Genomic DNA, 20,421 nt, shown 5'->3' on the forward strand with positions numbered 1-20,421 from the left:
AATGCAGCAAAAATACGTGTATCTCCTCTGGATTATGCATTTAGTATGTTTGTTTTTTTTTTTAAATGACACACAATGATCGCCACAGTGCGGTCATGTGACTTCCCTCTGCTTGCTGACGGACATCAGCCCCTCCCGCTGCTCTCCATAGATCGGGGAAGGAGAGAGGAGGGGGATCACATGACCACACAGCTGCGGTGTGAGAAAAGATATTTAAGTTAAAACGGAAGTATACTAATTTTTGTGACTTTTACCTATATGTAAGCCTATAATAAGGTACAATGTAGGTACAATTAATATCTCCTTAACCTGTACGGTTTAGGAGAAATTTGCCCTGCATGCAGCCGCTGACGCTAGCGGGGCATGCGCTCTGAAGGTCCGGCGGACCTTCAGAGTTCCATGCCGGGCACTTGCCGGAAAATTAATCCTGCGCGCGTGCGTGGGAGTGACGTCATCGCGGCTCCGGCCACTCACAGCTCCGGAGACGCCGAGGGAGCATGTCAGCTTCCCACAGCGGTGTCCAGGGGTCCATGTCGGGGCTTCGTTTTAAGGTAAGTATTTCATAATGAACTAGTAGCTAGTATGCGATGCATACTAGCTCCTTATGCCTTTGTCTTGCAGGGTTTTTTTTTTTTTTAATAACTGCATAATCCATAATCCGCAATGTGACTTTACAAACACTTTAATCTTTCTCAAATGTTATTATAGAACAGATGAAACTCGTACGTGTTTTATGCTTTTACATTTTGGGTTTAATTTACTAAAGGCACATAGGCTTTTCACTTTGCAAGGTAAGTTACACTTTGCATGGGCATTTTCCCCAGGGCTTAGTGAATCAGGTGAAATTTCACTTTGCAAAGAATGCCCAATCTTGTGCAAGGAAAATAACCCCCCCCCCTCCCCCTTTGATCTAATATATCAATAAAGCAATCATTTAGTTCATAAGCATGGAATAAATCTGAGTTTCATTGGTTCTACAATAAAGTTTATGAAAGGGTAATGATGCATGAGTGTGTCTGAAATCTTAAAGTTCTCTACCTAACATAGGTTTGCATATGTTTATTTCATTCCCTTCACTTAAGTACTAATCCAACATTTCTACAATATAATGAAAACTCACCTGATTCAAGGACTTCACCATTTCTCCTCTCTTTATATGCAGCAAGTTCCCAATCACTGGCAGGGGGGTTGGTCCGGGGGGCAAATTGCGCTTCCTATACATTTTATCCCATGTTGAATAAATAAACATAAAAGAGATAAGCAAAATGAGGACCAGGGTTGCCAACACTGTTATTTCCATGTCGGAGCCACCTTCAGCAGTGGCTCAGTTCTTGAAGTTCTAGTGTTTTTATCACGGAGTGCACTGGGCATATGCCAAGATCTGTTCTACTGTATCATAGTTCAGTCAGTGACTGAAAAAATAAAATGATTATCAGCAGCCAGCAAGACAATAGTTCATAAAGAGAACAGTCAACAGCCTTTATTTCTGCTCAGATAAAAGGTAATTCGAGCATTAAAGTACAAACAGTTTTTGCATCTAGCTTCAATAAAACATATAGGACAACACACCACTAATTCCTATGTTCACATTAAGTCTAAAGAGTTTTATATTACTGTACACCTTGGTATCAACCTTACCCAGCCTTAGTCATAACTGCTTAATGGTCTGTGAATGGAAAGTCTAAAAGTCCCATCTGCCATCATGGCAGAGTGACTCGTAATTCTTAATGGAGCTCCATTGATACTACCTCTAGCCTAATAACTGAAGGTTAGCACCGTGGTACAGACCAGTGGCTGGATAAATTGACTGCAGGAGCCTGTGCCTTGCATCCGTGATCTACTTATCCACTATAGTGGAGTCATGTTAGAACACAGGAGGTCATCAGGTGACAGAAGGTAAAGTTTTCCCCATTAAACAGTATATGAATTGCAGCATAAATAATGTTGTCTGCATGATAGGTTGATAAAGGAAAAGGAATTGGCAGCACTCCAGGTTGAGTCAAAATCCAGATTTATTGACTGGACATCCAAATATGACAATCGTGACAAGGCAGATGCGTTTCAAACACTGACTGTGTGCTTAATCATTACATGATTAAGCACACAGTCAGTGTGTGAAACGCATCTACCTTGTCACGATTGTCATATTTCGATGTCCAGTCAATAAATCTGGATTTTGACTCAACCTGGAGTGCTGCCAGTTCCTTTTCCCTTATCAAGTTTTCACGGAGGCGAGCCGGGGCATGCACCGGTGTGAGTTATCAGGCAATCCCACCACCTTGAGCAGTGAGTTCTTGTCTTTTCAATTGCATGATAGGTTGGTTGCTCAAAGTGTGAAATATAGTATGTAGACTTCATTATTTGCCCTATGAGTTAAAATTGGTGAGCACTATTGTGAAACCCAAATAGTCTGTCTCATTTGGATGTGTCTAGACATTTTATATAACATATATGCAAGAGATATCTTGCTTTTAATTTCATAGACTTGAAAGAATGTTTTTGCCAAAGAGGAGAAGGCATGTGAGATGTTTGCTCCTAAAAAAGAGGCTTCATTTTCAGATAACAGAAAAAGGTCCTCTGCCATAATTGGGATTTGACTTTAAACGTACACTTTACTTATACATTGACTTTAAATGTGTAAAAGTACATTTGACAAACTGCGTTATTTATTATGTTGCAATAAATGTTATGTAGATAATTATTGGTTATATAGCCAGTCTATCATTGTGGAATCTTTGTAGAACATTATACTGGAATGCTTTCAGATGTGCCCACCTACCCAAAGCTAAATAGAGTACTCTGTAGGCAAAACATCTACCATTGGGTCTAGAAACTTGGAATTGGCCAGAAATCGGCTGACACTATGGCTGGGCAAAAGGAAATCTGAAATGGCCCCAGCAAACCCCGTCCAAGACAGCACACTGAATATTTAAGCCCAGTTATTTAAAAATAACATTTTAATGGTTTGATTTCCATCAAGTACCTTATTTCATAGTATTTTTTAGCAAACACCTCTTTCTAAATCTTCCTGCAGTGAAACGGATCAAAGTCAAAGTTTCCGCTTTGTTCCCTGGGGGTCAAACATTTTCCCTGGTTGATATCTTCTTGGGCACTAATCACCTCGCTGCCCCCATGCCTTCGCCTGCCTCTGGAAGCTTGGAGGGAGGACCTGGCTGATGGAAATGTCACCTCTACCAAAAGGAGATGTTCACATCATGCAGTGATGTGAATACCTGAAGAAGGACCCTAGAAGTAAACAGAAAAGAGAAGGACTGTCACATGAAAGTGGCTTCAAATAAGTAAAATGGGCATTTGGATGTTTTTTTTTTTTTTTCAAGAAAACAGTAAAAATAGATGAGGAGTACTAACACCCACACTAACACCCTGATCAGTCACAGCGCACCAACCTTATGGAATAGACCCCACCCCCAGTGGTCCTGCAGGTGGAGGAACCAGATTGATTGCAAAGGTATTAGATGGACAATGCCCTAATAAACAAAAATGATAACAAATAAAAACTTTCTAATAACTTAATAGTGCGGGTAGCCCAGAGTGCTGTACAATTTAACACTAAACTAACTATAGAAGTGCTGCTTCATTCTAACATGGGTGTACTGTATGGCTGTATAAACACAAGAGGGCAGGGAGAGAGAAGCACAAAATCCATAATGCAGCCTGTAAAAAACAAATGTATTAATATAGCACCCTCTATATTACAGACTAGGGCTGGAAGGCGTTGAAGACCAGACATCTAGCACCTCCCCCTGGTTCTGGAGCTCCATAGAAACATCTAGAAACTAGTGGGCCGAGGTACAGAGGCAAGGATATAAATATTTATGGGAGTTTGACCAATCCCCAGGCAGGAGGCCTGGCAGGGTAGTAAGACAGGCCATACATATTGAATAGCCTGGCCAGCAGGGTTGTCCTTGTCAGGTGGAAGATGGAGTGCTGCGGATCATAAGGCCTGGGAGGGGATCCTGGGGCTGGGGGGGGGGCTCTGCCTCCAGGCTGGAGCTGAGGAAGGAAGGAAAGGAAGCTGAAGAGAAGGACCTTTACTACTCTTTAGTCTCATCCAGGAGACACTCTGTCTAGCATGGGAAGACCTGCACAGCAGGAGGCAATATCCAGCATGCTTTTATTGGGACAGTGTTACAGCTAACCTAAATCCCTTGCTCTGGGACACTATTCTGGGACACAAGGCAGCCAGGTGGGCTGGTACTTTCTGTGAGTGTTGGGACTTTGTGAATTTTTTTCAAGGGGACATTGAGCTCCTTCCAGTTTGGAACTTTGCTATATTCCACCAAGGGGACATACAGCTTCTGAAAGAGGAACCCTGCAATTGATCCTCTAAAAACTGGCATTATTCAGGAGGGTGTGCAGTCCAGGATCCATTTTTGTGTACATAGAGAATAAAGTTTGTCCTCAAGTTGTTCTTCTGTGTCAAGTTGGGCATCCCACATTCCCTCATCCCCATCCAAGTTGTTTTCCCTCAATAAAACAATAAAAACAAGCCCATGGACTGTTTTCTGACTCTCTGTAGATGTTAAGAAATGTATGTTGCCTGGCTGTGCAGGAATAGGGGCACCCTAAAATCTAGGGGTCATTCAGGGGGTAGCGCTACATAAAAAAATAATAGTTGCACTTACAATTGTTAAAATGTTGCTCAGCATGATAAACAGGCAGCCTCTGGAGTGGGAGTGAACAGGGGGGCAACCAGGGAGCCTTGCTTTGGCCACTAGGTAGCCCAGTTGTGGCAGGTTGAAGAAGAGGCAAGGCTGCTTTGAAATGCATTTCTGTCCCAGCTCTTGGATTTACAAGTGACGCTAGGTGGTTCCTATTCCAAGGCTCTGGTTTCCATCTTCGCCTTCGGCTCCACAGTGACAGCAGTTCCAAATGTACACAGCCCTTACCTCTGTTGATTGGTTTTGCGCTTTTCTCTCCCTGCCCTCTTTGGTGTGCCTTATATACAACTATACAGCACAACCATGCTGGAATGAAGCAGTACTTCCATAGTTAGATTAGTGTTAAATTGTATAGCACTCTGGGTTACCCGCAGTATTACGTTTCTAAAAAGTTTTAATTTATCATTTTTGTTTGTTAGGGCATTGCCCATATAATACCTTTGCAATCAATCTGGTTACTCCATTTGCAGGACCACTAAGGGGGGAGTCTATTCCATGGCATGGGGTTGGTGCACTGTGACTGATTAGGGTGTTAGTACCCCTCACCTAGTACCCCTTACTATTTCTCGCTTTCTTGAATATGTAGCGCTACCCCTGTGAGGGCCGCTGAAAAATGCTGCACCCCAATAGTTGCTTTGACCTTGCAAGTCTTTCGACAACTCTGACACTCTGGGTTCAGACATTTTTTGTAGGTAAAAAACTTGAATGCAAACACACGATAATTCACAGTAAACAAGTTGGATTTGTTTACTTAAAGCTCCGCAGTAAATAAGGTCAACAGTAAAGAAAATGCATCAGGTAAAGGGATATGGTTATTGCTACTCTTTGTTAAGAACAATTAAATGGATAGCCAACTGAAATCCCTTTTGGTATGTAACCAACAGAGTTCAACCAATACAGGGTCTATGATTGCAGGCCCGAAAAGAGTAGGAAAATGACCAAGCTCGAGTCAGACTACTCCCTTTAGCCTCCCGACGCCACAGCTTAGTAATATCACAAGCACTAGATGCAATTCAAAGAAGTAACTTCTTGAGTCTTTGACTCTGTTTTCCAAAAGAGAGAGTTCCTGGTTGTTACAGGCCTAGTTAGGCACCAAAGGTTCCTGCCCCTTGTGAGGGGGGATTTAAAGTAGTCCTTTGAGGTAGAGGTCTTGTGTCTTTAGCTAGCTCTTTTTAAAGGGGCCCAATGTGACTTGGCAAGTTTGGTGAATGCAACATTCCCTCAATGTAGCAACAAATAGTTGTAAGTGTCTCCTTACAGGGCTTAGTAAAGTGAATAGGCCAAAGGTGTCTACATGCAGTGCCCTTTGGTCCAAAGAAGATGGGCTAGTGCCCGTTCACCAATCCCAGTGATATCCTGCTCAAGAGAAATGGCGTGGGCATTCTACAGTAGGCTTCTGCAGAATCTGGGCTCAAGGGACCGTGCTTGACCCCCTCATCACTACGCGGTGCTGTGCAACTGCTTCTGGGATGCAGGTGATGAGGGTGACCTCCCAGCTGTCACCCGACAATTGGATGTTGCTGACAGAAGGTGTGCCCGATACCTGCAAAATTTTGATTGTGCTTTTATTTGGTGGTGTCATTATATTGATATTCCCAAAATGCTCCACAAGGTACAGCGGGACATGCAGGCAGAAAAAGATCCCCAGATCATCCAGAGAAGAAAGCAGTAAAGGTGGCAGCTTATTGAAGGATGGTGGCTTTCAAATGAATGAAAAGGGCAAAAAACTCTTTTGGGGAATATATCCCAAACACATCCACATAGATAATGGCGACCTTGGTCACCCTTGGTTCTTCATATCCCCTCACGGTATCAGGAGGCATATAAATGTAAACACCTCATAGTGTAATATCTAATGGTAACAGTTTATTTAAAACTTAAAAAATGCACTCATATCATGTATGATGAAAACATGTGCTTGAATAGATATTCGGCTGCAGCAAATCCACATTTTCGGCCATACGATATTTCAGGCCAGCGACCGCTAAGCGTGGTACCACCCAATGCGTTTCGTCATATGTTTGACGTCATCAGGGGCATGGCTAAAAGACGTGTACCACGTTATAAGTGTATATAGATGTATGGGTGAAGAGGAAATCCCTCCGTACATGGACTTTGCTTAATCACTTATATGTTTATTCAATTTAATCTTTTAGTGCTTCACTTTGCTTTTTAGAACATATTGTATTGGTTATTATCTACTAACCTATGCTAGCAGCTTTTGACTGTTTTTTATATTTTGGTCTAAGCACATATTTTTGGGGGTTTATATAGTGTCATTATAATGCCAAAATGAATATGGATTGTATGGAAGTCCTAACAGAAAATTATTTTTTTTTTAAATTGATTTTCAATTCAATTTTACAAACAGTTATAAAAAGCTCCACAAGTTACAGACTCACCTTAATTCTCCCTACTTCCCACTACCCTGACCCCCCCTTCTTATCCCTATATAGCGCTCCTTCACCCATGTCACTATATGTGTTTACCAGACTCCAGTCTTTAGGCGCCCCCCTGATCCATCCATATTTCTATATAGTCACTAGTCTTTTTGAAATATGTCCATTTTCTCCATTTATTAGAAAAACTATCTGCTTGTTCTTCATCTCTGCTACTCATATTTTACATGTTATATATATATTCAACTCTACAACACCAATCCCTTACAGTAGGGCTTTCTGTCTCTAACCATTTTTTGGGGATTGTCCCTTTTGCTGCATTTAACAGATTTGGGGGCGATCATATTTCTATACTGCTTTAAAGATCTATCTGTTCTATGGAATAGGCATGTCCATGGGTCATCTGTAATATTCACACCTGTAATTTTTCTGATGAGATGTTGTAATTTCAACCAGTATTCCCTGATCTTAGGGCATTCCCACCAGATATGTAGCATTGTGCCTTGCACATTATAACCCCTCCAACACATGTTCTATTTCTCTGGGTGACATTTATGGGCTTTTACCGGTGTTATATACCATCTCGATAGGCATTTATAATTCATTTTGATAGTATTCACATCTAAAGTGGTGCGGTGTACGGCTCTTAGCACAGCATTCATTCACTTTGTGCTATTTTAAGTGTATTTCTATTTCTTTTTCCGATGTTACTATAAATTAGCTTTCCTTATATCCACCATCTCCATTAACATCTTGTACTCTATATCTGAGACACACTATGTTTTATTTTTGTTAATGGATTGCAGAGCTTTTCTACAAGTTTCAGCTCTTTTTCTGATCGAATGGGCTGAGGTAAGGATCCTACAAAATGGTTTAATTGTAAATATCTCCATTCGTTTAATATAATGTTCCCTCCTCTAGTGTTAAGTTTATGATTTGGCCTAATCTTCCCGCTTTGTGTTATATCTTTTAACTGCAAATTCTTTACCCAAATACCATATTGTTTCTCAAATCCCGGTGCAAAATATTTTATGCCTTCTAGTGATAATAACGGAGAGTTGTATTCCCATTTAGTTTGTCTGTGGATCATTTCCCAGTTTTGTATACAACTCTCGTCATTTCATGTGTATCTTCGTGTATTTCCCTATACTTTGGTGGAATCCATATATTCCTATCCAGTTGTGTTCCGCTTATTGTGATTTCACTCTTGACCCATCTTTAGTCCATATTTTTTTTTTTGTCCACTTTATCATACGTGAAATCACAGCTGCCCTGTAATATCTTTTAATATCTTGTGCTCCTAGTCCCCCCCTGTAAGTTATCTCTACTGAGAGCCACATACTGCACTTTAGGTGTTTTCCCGTGGCAGATGAAATTTAACCACTTGCCTACTGTGCACTTAAACCCCCTTCCCATCCAGACCAATTTTTAGCTTTCAGTGCTCTCACAGTTTGAATGACAATTGCTTGGTCATGCAACACTGAACCGATAGGAATTTTTCGTCCTTTTTTTTCCATAGAAATAGAGCTTTCTTTTGATGGTATTTAATCACCACTGGGCTTTTTATTTTGTGCGCTATAAATGAAAAAAGACCGAAAATTTAAAAAAAAAACGTTTTTTTTTTAGTTTCTGTTATAAAATTTTGCAAATTAGTAATTTTTCTTCATAAATTTTGGCCAAAATTTATACTTCTACATATCTTTGGTAAAAATAACCCAAATATGTGTATATTATTTGGTCTGCGTGAAAGTTAGAGAGTCTACAAGCTATTATGCTAATCATTGAAAATTGATCACACCTAATGTACTGACAGCCTATCTCATTTCTTGAGACCCTAACAAGCCAGGAAAGTACAAATGACCCCCAAATGACCCCTTTTTGGAAAGTAGACATTCCAAGGTATTTAATAAGAGGCATGGTGAGTTTTTTGAAGTTGTCATTTTTTCCCACAATTCTTTGCAAAATTATTATTATTTTTTTTTTTTTACAAAATTGTCATATTCAACAGGTTATTTCTTTCACATGGCATATGCATACTTACAACTACACCCCAAAACATGTTCTGCTACTCCTCCTGAGTATGGCAATACCACATGTGTGAGACTTTTTTACAGTCTACTCATATAGAGGAGCACCATCAGGCATTCTAGGAGCATAAACTACACATCTTACTTGTTGACCACCTGTTACACTTTTGAAGGCCCTGGAGCACCAACACAATGGAAAAGCCCACTAAATGACCCCATTTTGGAAAGCAAACACCCTAACGTATAATCTATTAGGCATAATGAGTCTTTTGAACATGTCATATTTTTCCAGAAGTTTTTGGAAAATGTGGAAAAAAATGAAAACGCATTTTTTTTACACAAAGTTGTCCATTTATAAGATAAGACCAAACCCCCATTTTTATTTATGGATTGTCTTCAGATTTGGTAGTTATTTCTTTTGCATTTGCGCGCTATTCTTTTTTAATATACATGTCTTTTGGTTCATAGCTGCAGCAGCTTTAGAAATACATGGGTATGCTCCCCCAAATTTTTTGCCTGTTTATTATGTATTCGATCTGACCAGACTATCGAGGTTGAGCAACCCTCCCCACCCCCCCACATACACCTGTACTCAATCAGTGTCCACCATCAAGTTGATATAGGAGGAGTCCCCTGTAGTGCATTTGCACATCCTTCCCAGCAAGGAGTATTATCTCCAAGGGTTAGGCTGGATTCATCTCTTTTTCATGGAGAGTGTAGGACCCACTGATAATGGGGTACTTTGACGCAGTAGTGGGCTTGAGCACGATATGGCCATATGGTGGGACCAAACCCCCATTTTTATTTATGGATTGTCTTCAGATTTGGTAGTTATTTCTTTTGCATTTGCGCGCTATTCTTTTTTAATATATAAGATATTTCCAACACATAGCATGTACATAGCAAAAATGACACCCCAAAATACATTCTGCTACTCCTCCTGAGTATGGCGATACAACACTTGTGAGACTTTTTTACAGTCTACTCATATAGAGAGGCCCAACATGCAAGGAGCACCATCAGGCATTCTAGAAGCATAAACTACACATCTTACTTGTTGACCACCTGTTACACTTTTGAAGGCCCTGGAGCACCAGGACAATGGAAAGGCCCACTAAATGACCCCATTTTGGAAAGCAAACACCCCAACGTATAATCTATGAGGCATAATGAGTCTTTTGAACATGTCATTTATTTCCAGAAGTTTTTGGAAAATGTGGAAAAAAAATGAAAACGCATTTTTTTTACACAAAGTTGTCCATTTATAAGATATTTCCAACACATAGCATGTACATATAAAAAATGACACCCCAAACTACATTCTGCTACTCCTCCTGAGTATGGCGATACCACATGTGTGAGATTTTTTTACAGCCAGGCCACATACAGAGGTCCAACATTGAAGTAGCACTTCCAGGCGTTCTAGGAGCATAAAATACACTTTTCATTTCTTAACTACCTATTACACTTTTGAAGGCCCTGGAGCACCAACACAATGGAAAAGCCCACTAAATCTCCCCATTTTGGAAAGCAAACACCCCAACGTATAATCTATGAGGCATAATGAGTCTTTTGAACATGTCATTTTTTTCCAGATGTTTTTGGAAAATGTGGAAATAAATGAAAACGCATTTTTTTTTTACACAAAGTTGTCCATTTATAGGATATTTCCAACACATAGCATGTAAATAGCAAAAATGACACCCCAAAATACATTCTGCTACTCCTCCTGAGTATGGCGATACCACATGTGTGAGACTTTTACGCAGTCAGGTCACATACAGAGGCCCAAAATTCAAAGAACACCATCAGGTGTTCTAGGGACACATAGCATGCACATACCATGAATTACCATGAATTACACCCCAAAATACATTTTGCTGAGCAAATGGTAAACAAAAGCTTACCTGTAGTTTTAGAAGCGCAGTTGTCCACAGGAGTTGAGTCCAGGCAGCAGGCAGGGACTTGGTCAGCAACAGTGCATGCAATTCTCCAGGCAAGGATACCAGTCCAGTGTCAGTGCAGGCTGAGATATTGTGAGCAGTGCTGGTGTGGTCAGTTCATGTGGCAGGCAGAGGCATGATGGTAGTAAGTCCTGCAGGCAGAAGTAGGGCCTCTGTCGGGATAGAATGGGGACAGGGGTAGAGGCTTCTCCCACCCAAATCGCTTTGAAGCCTCCGGGATCCAGACCCTAATCTGAGAAGAAGAAAAACAAAAAAATGTGTTTTCTTCATTCAGAAAAACAATTCTGGTCCCCTCACATATGCGAGACCCCTGTGGTATGAATCCCACTACTCCAAGAGGCAGGCAAAAATCGTGGTCAAACAGTCCAGGGTCAGTTCCAGAGCAGGCAGAGGTATGTACAAAATCAGCAGGCAAAGGCGTGGTCAAATAACAGTCCAGGGTCAGTTCCAGATCAGGCAGAGGTATGAACAGAATCAGCAGGCAGAAGCATGGTCAAAAAACAGGCCAGGGTCAGTTCCGGATCAGGCAGACATATGTACAAAATCAGCAGGCAAAGGCGTCATTGAATAACAGGCCAGGGTCATTTCAGGAGCATATAGTGGCATAAGGGGTGAAGGTGGAGGACTATGTTTACCATACTTCACTAATAATTTAGACAAGTATGGTAACGGCGGAAACAGTCTTCTATACAGAGGCCTTTTGGAAGGACACTGGGGACAATAATAACGGATGTCTTTTCTAACTCCTGCCTTGGTACACACCCTACATTTTTTCTGCCGTCTTTTGTCTGTTTGTGTGGGAGGGATTTTACTGGGAAAATGGCATTCAGAAAGTCTACTTATTACGTCAGATCACATGTTTTCTGGTGGGCCGTTTGGAAATATAAGGGCAGTGAAGATTTCCTCCAGGTAATAAAGGAAGGGTTGGGGGCTTTCGGTGGACTTGCGGTATATTATGTACGAATTGTATGTGGCCAAATGAAAAAGATAAATTGAGACTTTTTTGTACCAATGATATGTTCGTCTTGTGGGTAGATAGGGTTCGATCATTTGGTCGTTGAAGTCCACTCCCCCCATGAACAAGTTGTACTCATGTACAAACATTGGCTTTCGGATTGGGCCATTCCTTCTTCGGACTTCCACGTAGTTGTCATTGTGGATTGAAGACAGCATGTACACGTCTCTTCTATCCCTCCACTTCACAGCCAGAACTTCCTCATTTCGCAAACTCGCCGTCTCCCCTCTTCTCAGCTTGGTGTTTACGAGCTTTTGAGGAAAGCCTTTCCTGTTTTTTCTGACCGTGCCACATGCAGGAGTCTTCTTCCTGTGAAGGTTGCGGAACAGGGGCAAACTTATGTAGAAGTTATCTACATAAAGGTGGTAGCCTTTTTCTAGGAGAGGGTAAATGAGGTCCCAAACAACTTTCCCGCTTGATCCCAAGTAGTCTGGACATTCAGGGGGATGCAGCTGGGTGTCCTTCCCTTCGTACACCTTGAAGGCATATGTGTACCCTGTGGCTCGGTCACATAATTTATACACCTTCACCCCATAGCGGGCCCGTTTGCTGGGAATAAATTGTTTGATGCCCAGCCTGCCGGTAAATTTAACAAGGGACTCATCCACACATACATGTTGGTCTGGGGTAAATAATTGAGGGAATATTTCCGAAAAATAATTTAGAAGTGGCCGAATTTTATAAAGCTTGTCAAATGTTGGGGAATTTCGGGGAGGGCACTGGGTATTGTCATTATAATGGAGGAACCTCATTATCATCAAATATCTGGCCCTGGGCATTACTGCAGAGTAGATGGGCATATGGTAGATAGGTTTGGTTGACCAATATGCACGCAATTCATTTTTTTTATTGAGTCCCATATTGAAGGTGAGGCCTAAAAAGATCTTGAAGTCCTCCACCGTTAGGTCTCTCCACTCAAAGGGACAGGAATAAAATGACGTGGGGTTACTCCGAATAAATTGTTGTGCATACAGGTTACACTGGGCCACAATTGACGTCAGCAGGTCCTCCGTAAAAATTAAACTGAAGAAATCTATGGGGGCAAAGTTCTCAGTGTTAACCTTGACTCCTGGCTGAGCAGTGAAAGGGGGGATGATGGCTTCTCCTGAGTTAGGAGGAAGCCACAAGGGGTTCTGAAGGGCATAGGGAAGGCTGGCGTTGGTCCTAACCCTTTGGGGGCGAGGTGACACCCCACTTGAACTTGGCCTTTCTTGCCGAGGCACTGTGGTGCTGGTGGATGGCACGGTGGTGCTGGTGGATGGCACTGCGGAGCTGGTGGATGGCACTGCGGAGCTGGTGGATGGCACTGCCTTCTTCTCACCAGAACGCCTTTGTTTGGTAGGCACGCAATATTCTTCCTCGTCGGAGTCTGTCTGCGTCCCACTGCTTATGACCGGCTCGTAATTTACTTCGTAGTCAGACTCTGAATCCGAAGAAGATTCCGAAGCAGAGAGCTCCCTGTTGATCTCGTCGTCCACACTCAGGATATTGAAGGCCTCCTCGGCTGAAAAAAAATTTCTTTGCCATCGTTGGTGATCCTACACACTGGCACAGTGACACTAATGGCACTGATGACACTGAACTGTAGGCCCTTTTGACACGGTGATACGTGACACTGGTGGCACTGATGACTGATGGTGCACGGTGACACTGATGGGCACTGTGACACTGATTGGCACACTGATGGGCACTGTGAGACTGATGGGCACTGTGACACTGATTGGCACACTGATGGGCACTGTGATGGGCACACTGGCACTGTGAGCACACTGATGGGCACTGTGGGCACACTGATATGCACTGTGGGCACAGATGGGAACTGTGGGCACACTGATGGGCACTGATGGGCACACTGGTGGACACTGTGGGCAACTCAGATCACACACTGTAAACTCACGGATCTCTCCTCTCCTCACACTGCAGTCTGTATGTGAGGAAGGAGAGCTGGCAATGAGAGATGATCTCATATGTTTACATTCGAGATCATCTCTCATTGGATGCCTCGATCAAGTGACGAAAGGCCGCTGTGATTGGCCATTCGCCACGATCTGTGATTGACTGTGTCCAAGGGACACGGCCAACACAGATTTTCCCCGATGCGCGCTCGCGCGAGCGCGCAAGTGCGCGGGGAGCCTGTTACTGGAAGGCCATTTAAAGACGGCCTCCCGGAAATTCGAGTCCGCGCTGTAGCCGTCTTTTGGCTATAGCGCGGACCGGTAGTAGTTAACAACATTGTTCTTATTGTTTTAAAATAAGCTGGTGGGATGGCAATTGGTAACATTTGAAATCTATATAGTATGTTGGGCAATATTATCATCTTAAATACATTTATTATACCCAACCATGAGAATGGGCGGCTCAATATTTTTTCAATGTTTTTCTGATGTCTGATTTTTTCTCATTTAACATGGGTATGTAATTAGCCTGATACAGGTTTTCCAATGATGGTAAGTAAATGGAAAATCCCTCTGCAAAGCCTGCCTTTCTTTTTTACTTAGCCCTATATTCAGGATTTGTGACCTTATTGGGTTAACTTAAAGTTTGACTATTCCCCATAGCTCTTCAGCTCCTTAATGACATTTGGAAGGGTTGTTCTAGGATTACTAATAGAAAACAGGACGTCATCTGCGTATGCTGCAATTGTGTGTTCTTCCTGCCTGACCTTCCTGCCTGATAAACAACAGGGCATTCCTGTCTCCTCCTGTTGCACATTACCAACTGAGATGATATGCTGCCGTTCACTTTTACTTTTACCATTGATGATGGGTTTCTATACAGTGCTCCTATCCACTGAATCATCATTGGTTCTTTATTGTTTTGACCATAAACTCCCAGTCCACCCTGTCAAATGCTTTCTCAGCATCAATTGACAGCAGAAGGGCTGGGATGTCATGGTCTCTGAACTTATGTAATAGCAGTTGTGTTCTTATCCCATTGTCTTTTCCTTCTCTTCCTGGGAAAAAGCCTGTCTGGTCTGCATTGATCCATTCTGCCATTAATTCTTTTAATCGAGTTGCCAATATTTTTGCATATAATTTTGTATCTGCATTTAATAACGCTATTGCCCTGTAGCTAGAACATAGAGTTGCATCTTTCCCATCTTTAGGTAATACTGTTATATGTAGAGTTGAGCGGACACCTGGGTTTGACGGGTTCGGCCGAACTTTGCAAAAAAGTTTGAGTTCGGGACCCGAACTTGAGCCGAACTTGACCCCGAACCCCATTGAAGTCAATGGGGACCCGAAATTTTGAGCACTAAAATGGCTCTAAAAAAGTAATGGAAAGGGCTAGAGGGCTGCAAATGGCAGCAAAATGTTGTTAAGAGCATGGCAAGTGCTCTGCAAACAAATGTGGATAGGGAAATAACTTAAAATAACATAAAATACATAAAAATAAAAAATAATAATCTTGATGTAGGAGGACGAGATCCATATGGAGTAGGAGGTTGAGGTGGAGGTGGATGTGGCGCAGTAGGTGGAAGCGGCGGTGGAGGAGGATAAGGTAGCCAACACTGGTTTTGGTTTTTAATTTTTCTTTATTTTTAAATTAGGGTATACCCCAAAAGAGTGAGAAAGATCAAAAATACAACAATGGCTGGGTAAGGTCGGTATATATGTCAATTCTGCACAAGGTACGGACAAGTCCTGTGGGATTCATGCCTGGTTCATTTAAATGAACGTGAGCTTGTCCACATTTGCTCTGGACAGGCGGCTGCACTTGTCTGTGGTAACGCCCCCTGCCATGCTAAATACACGTTCAGATAATACACTGGCTGTTGGGCAGGCCAGCACTTCCAAGGCGTAAAGGGCAAGCTCAGGCCATATGGCCAATTCGGAGACCCAGAAGTTGAAGGGGGCAGACCCGTCATTCAGTATGTCTAGGCGAGTGCACACATACTGCTCCACCATGTTGGTGAAATGCTGCCTCCTGCTAAGACGTTCCATATCAGCTGGTGGTGCTGGTTGTTGAGGCATGTTGACAAAGCTTTTCCACATTTCGGCCATGCTAACCCTGCCTTCTGAGGTGCTGGCGGTTCCCCTGCTGCGTTGGCTACCTCTTCCTCCTCCTCTGCCTTTGCCTTGTGCTTCCACTGTGCCCCCACTGTCAGGTGGAAATGACACCAGCAGCGTGTCTACCAGCGTGCGTTTGTACTCACGCATCTTACGATCACGCTCCAGTGAGGGAATTAAGGAGAGTATGTTGTCCTTGTAACGGGGATCCAGCAGTGTGTCCACCCAGTAATCAGCACAAGTTATAATTTGGGAAAATCGGCGGTTGTTGCAGAGACACTGCAGCATGTAATCGCTCATGTGTGTCAGGCTGCCCAGAAGCAACGAAAAGCTGTCCTCTGTGGGAGGTGTATCGTCTGTGTCCTCTGTATTCCCCCAGCCATGCACCAGTGATGGCTATGAGCTGCTCTGGGATCCACCCTGCTGTGAACATGGTTCCTCCTCCTCCATCTCCTCATCCTCCACCTCGGCATCCTCCAGAACTGTGTACCTACCGTTTGTGGGTGCAGGAACCCACCCTTGGAGCCACTTGTGAATGACTGCCCTGAAAGCCTTAGAAATGATCCCTCTTCCTCCTCCTTCTGTGCCACATCCTTTTCCATCATCGCCCGAATAGTTTTATCAAGGAGGCATAGAAGTGGCATAGTAACGCTGAGAACGGCGTCATCGGCACTGGCCATGTTGGTGGAGTACTCGAAACAGCGCAACAAGGCACACAGGTCTCGCATGGTGGCCTAGTTATTAGTGGTGAAGTGGTGCTGTTCCGCAGAGCGACTCACGCGTGCGTGCTGCAGCTGAGACTCCACTATGGCCTGCTGCTGCTCGCACAGTCTGGCCAGCATGTGCAAGGTGGAGTTCCACATTGTGGGCACGTCACATATGAGGCGGTGAGTGGGAAGGCCGAAGTTACGCTGCAGCGCTGACAGGCGAGCAGCAGCAGGGTGAGAACGCAGAAAGTGCGCACAGACGGCCCGCACTTTCTGCAGCAGCTCTGACATATCGGTGTAATTTTTAAGGAACCTCTGCACCACCAAATTCAGCACATGCTCCAGGCAAGGGATGTGCGTCAAATCGGCTATGCCCAGAGCTGCTATGAGATTTCGCCCATTATCACACACCACCAGGCCGGGCTTGTATCCTTAGTGGTGGAAGGACATGCGCCAAACTGCTATTTGCCTCAGGCCCAGCCACCACTGCATTTACCCAGTGTGCGGTTAGGGAGACATAACATCCTTGACCGTGCTTACTGGTCCATGTATCCGTAGTTAGGCGGACCTTGCCACAGATAGCGTTGCGCAGAAAACACCTGATTTTGTCTGCCACTTGGTTGTGCAGGGAAGGGAATGGCTCGCCTGGAAAAGTAGTGGCGGCTGGGCACGACGTACTGTGGGACAGCCACCGCCATAATGCTTTTAAAACTCTACCAGACGGAATGACAGAATTTCAGAGGCCAGGAATTTTGAAATGCTGGCATTAAGGACCAGGGATTGCGGGTGGGTAGGGGGGTACTTCCTCCAGTGTTTGGGAGATAGAGAGCTGAATGCTTCCATGCATGGGACATTGTGGAGATGGTTGGTGACCCAGTGTAATGTTCTGGTACCTCTGGTACCCTTATTCCACTTTCCAGTTCAGTGTATGCGTCCCACCATTCTCTTCTGGTAAGTGCGTATACACCTTTAAGACCGATGCTGTCATCACTGAGCGCCGCAGAGCGGCTATTTCAACCGCCGGCGTTCTCACTCACATGTTCGTTCAACCTGCCTTGAAGCTCATATGCTTACAAGCGTACCTCGCTGTCGGAACCTCGCTACTGATCCCTGTATCCCGCTACCGGATCACTCGCTCATACCGAACCTCTCTACTACTGCTTGCTATTAGTGATAAGTACCCCGCAGGGGAATCCTCCATAACCTTCCTACTAAGCTTACACTATCTAGCTCTGCATATTAAGGACTGTTACTATCATCTGCACTATTATTTAGATTGCTAGCTCTTGAGCCTACTAACATCTATCCTTGCACTGGGTTAGTCTCTCCTGTATGTCATCTGCTATCCTACCACCTACTACCATACATGATTGCTAACCTATCTGCATCCTACCTGTTACCATCTATACTCTCATGAACATTTCTCTCAACTGCTGTTCACCTATTGTCACTGTTCATACCTGTCTCTTCAGCTCATCACCACTATACTGCTATATACATCTATCACTCCAGGAACATCTTATTGAGTGTGTATATTTGTATGCTGAATCAGACAGACCACAGTGATGAGTCTTGGGAGTTGGAATTGGTATTTCAACATATCTCTACATGACTGCTGAGTGGAGTTTTTCTGCAGCTGCAAATCCATCTTGTTTCAGAAAACGCAGGAGCGTTACAGATTGAACGAACCTAAAATGGATTCAGCAGATTTACCCACTCAAGTGACACAATTAAAACAACAAGTGACTGCGTTAATACTCGCTCTGAATTAAAAGAAGACAATCAGGCTCTGAAGCAGCAGGTAACCCGTCTATCACAACTTGCCGCTGCTCAGCCCCCTGAACCCAAAATAAATCCTCCTCTAGTGTTTACAGGTGATCGCAAAAAATTTTGTGAATTCAAAAACGCCTGTCAGTTACTTTTCTTGCTAAAACCTCGTACCTACCTTACTGATCATATCAAAGTCTGTACTATTATTTCATACCTAACGGGTGATCCACGGGCCTGGGCAGACTCTCTCTTTGAGAAAAATGATCAGCTTCTCAACTCCTATGCTTTATTCCTAGCGGAACTCGCTAGTCTATATGATGACCCCAATAGGCAGAGTACTGCCGATATTCAATTGAGGTCCTTGAAACAAGGTAGGAGACCTGTAGAAGACTTTGTAGCAGAGTTCAAAAGATGGACCCTTGATTCAGGGTGGAATGATACATCTCTGAGAACTCAATTTAGACTCGGCCTATCAGAAGCCGTTAAAGACGAGCTCGCCCGAGCGGATTTACCAGACACCCTGGATGCTTTGATACAGCTCAGTATCAACATAGACAGGAGGCTGCGAGAAAGAAAGGCTGAAAAAATGGGAATGCCATTGTCCAGTCCTTCTCGGATTTCGGCCGTTGACCCTACTCCTATGGAGGTAGGAACCATACGCCCACCTTTATCAACTACTGAAAGAGCCAGGAGACGATCCAGTAATCTTTGCTTGTACTGCGCATCCCCGGATCACATGATAAGCGTCTGTCCCCTTGTCCGCAAAAAAGAGGGTGAGTGTTCACATGTCCTCCTAGGGGGATTGACAACTTAATTTACTAACCCTTATCTTTTTGTTCGTTTGACATTGCAGTGGGACCAGACTAGGATTACCACTAAGGCCATGATCGACACAGGATCTTGCGGAAATTATATCGATATACGTTTTGCTACTTTAAATAAAGTACCTATTATTTCAAAACCTAAGCCTGTCTCTGTGAGTCTTATTAACGGTATTCCGTTATCTTCTGGCCCAATCACTAATCAGACACAAGCACTCCTAGTCACCACTAACGAGTCTCATACGGAGACCACTACCTTCGACCTATTATCTTCGCCCCACTTTCCCATTGTTTTGGGACTTCCCTGATTACACACACATCAACCAACCATAGATTGGAAGAAACGGACCCTAACCTTCCTCTCTTACTATTGCGAGAGTACGTGTAACCTCCCGTCTTATGGAAAGATCCTGTCTGTGGTGTCAGATGAGATTGCACCACTATGCTATCAGGATCTGTCTGAAGTTTTTCTTGAGAAAAATGCTCAAGTACTGCCTCCCCATAGGGATTATGATTGCACTATTGATCTACTCCCAAATAGTAAATTGCCTTTTGGTCATGTTTATCCTCTTTCGCAGGATGAACTTTCCCATCTCAAGGAATACTTGGATGAGAATTTGACAAAAGGTTTTATTAGACCTTCCACTTCTTCCACAGCTGCAGGACTTTTTTTTGTCTGCAATAAAGACTCAAGTCTCAGGCCTATTATCGACTATAGGCAATTGAACGCCATTACAGTAAAAGATCGCTATTCTTTGCCGCTTATCCCTGAACTCATTGAACAAGTGCGTGGAGCTACCTACTTTTAAAAATTGGACCTGAAAGGGGCATACAATCTAATCCGAATCCGTGATGGAGATGAGTGGAAGACAGCATTCAGAACCAGATACGGATTGTTCGAATATCTTGTAATGCCATTTGGGCTATGTAACGCTCCCGCAGACTTCCAACGATTCATAAACGATATCTTTAGAGACTTACTTGATGTCTGTGTTGTGGTATATCTGGACGATATACTTATTTATT

General features: G+C 43.4%; 1 protein-coding gene across 1 annotated transcript in view; it reads right to left on the minus strand.

Annotated features, from left to right (window-relative positions):
• LOC309559466 (cytochrome P450 2G1-like) overlaps positions 1-1,362 on the minus strand; it is a 76,506-nt gene extending 75,144 nt beyond the window's left edge. The window contains exon 1 of the mRNA XM_082262738.1: positions 1,121-1,362. Coding sequence (XP_082118864.1) covers positions 1,121-1,300 — 180 coding nt within the window. The 5' untranslated portion in view covers positions 1,301-1,362. The remainder of the gene's footprint in view (positions 1-1,120) is intronic.
• Positions 1,363-20,421: the final 19,059 nt, after the last annotated feature.

Source organism: Pelophylax lessonae (genome assembly GCF_965119305.1).
Source record: "Pelophylax lessonae genome assembly, chromosome: 7".
NCBI classification, from domain to species: Eukaryota; Metazoa; Chordata; class Amphibia; order Anura; family Ranidae; genus Pelophylax; species Pelophylax lessonae.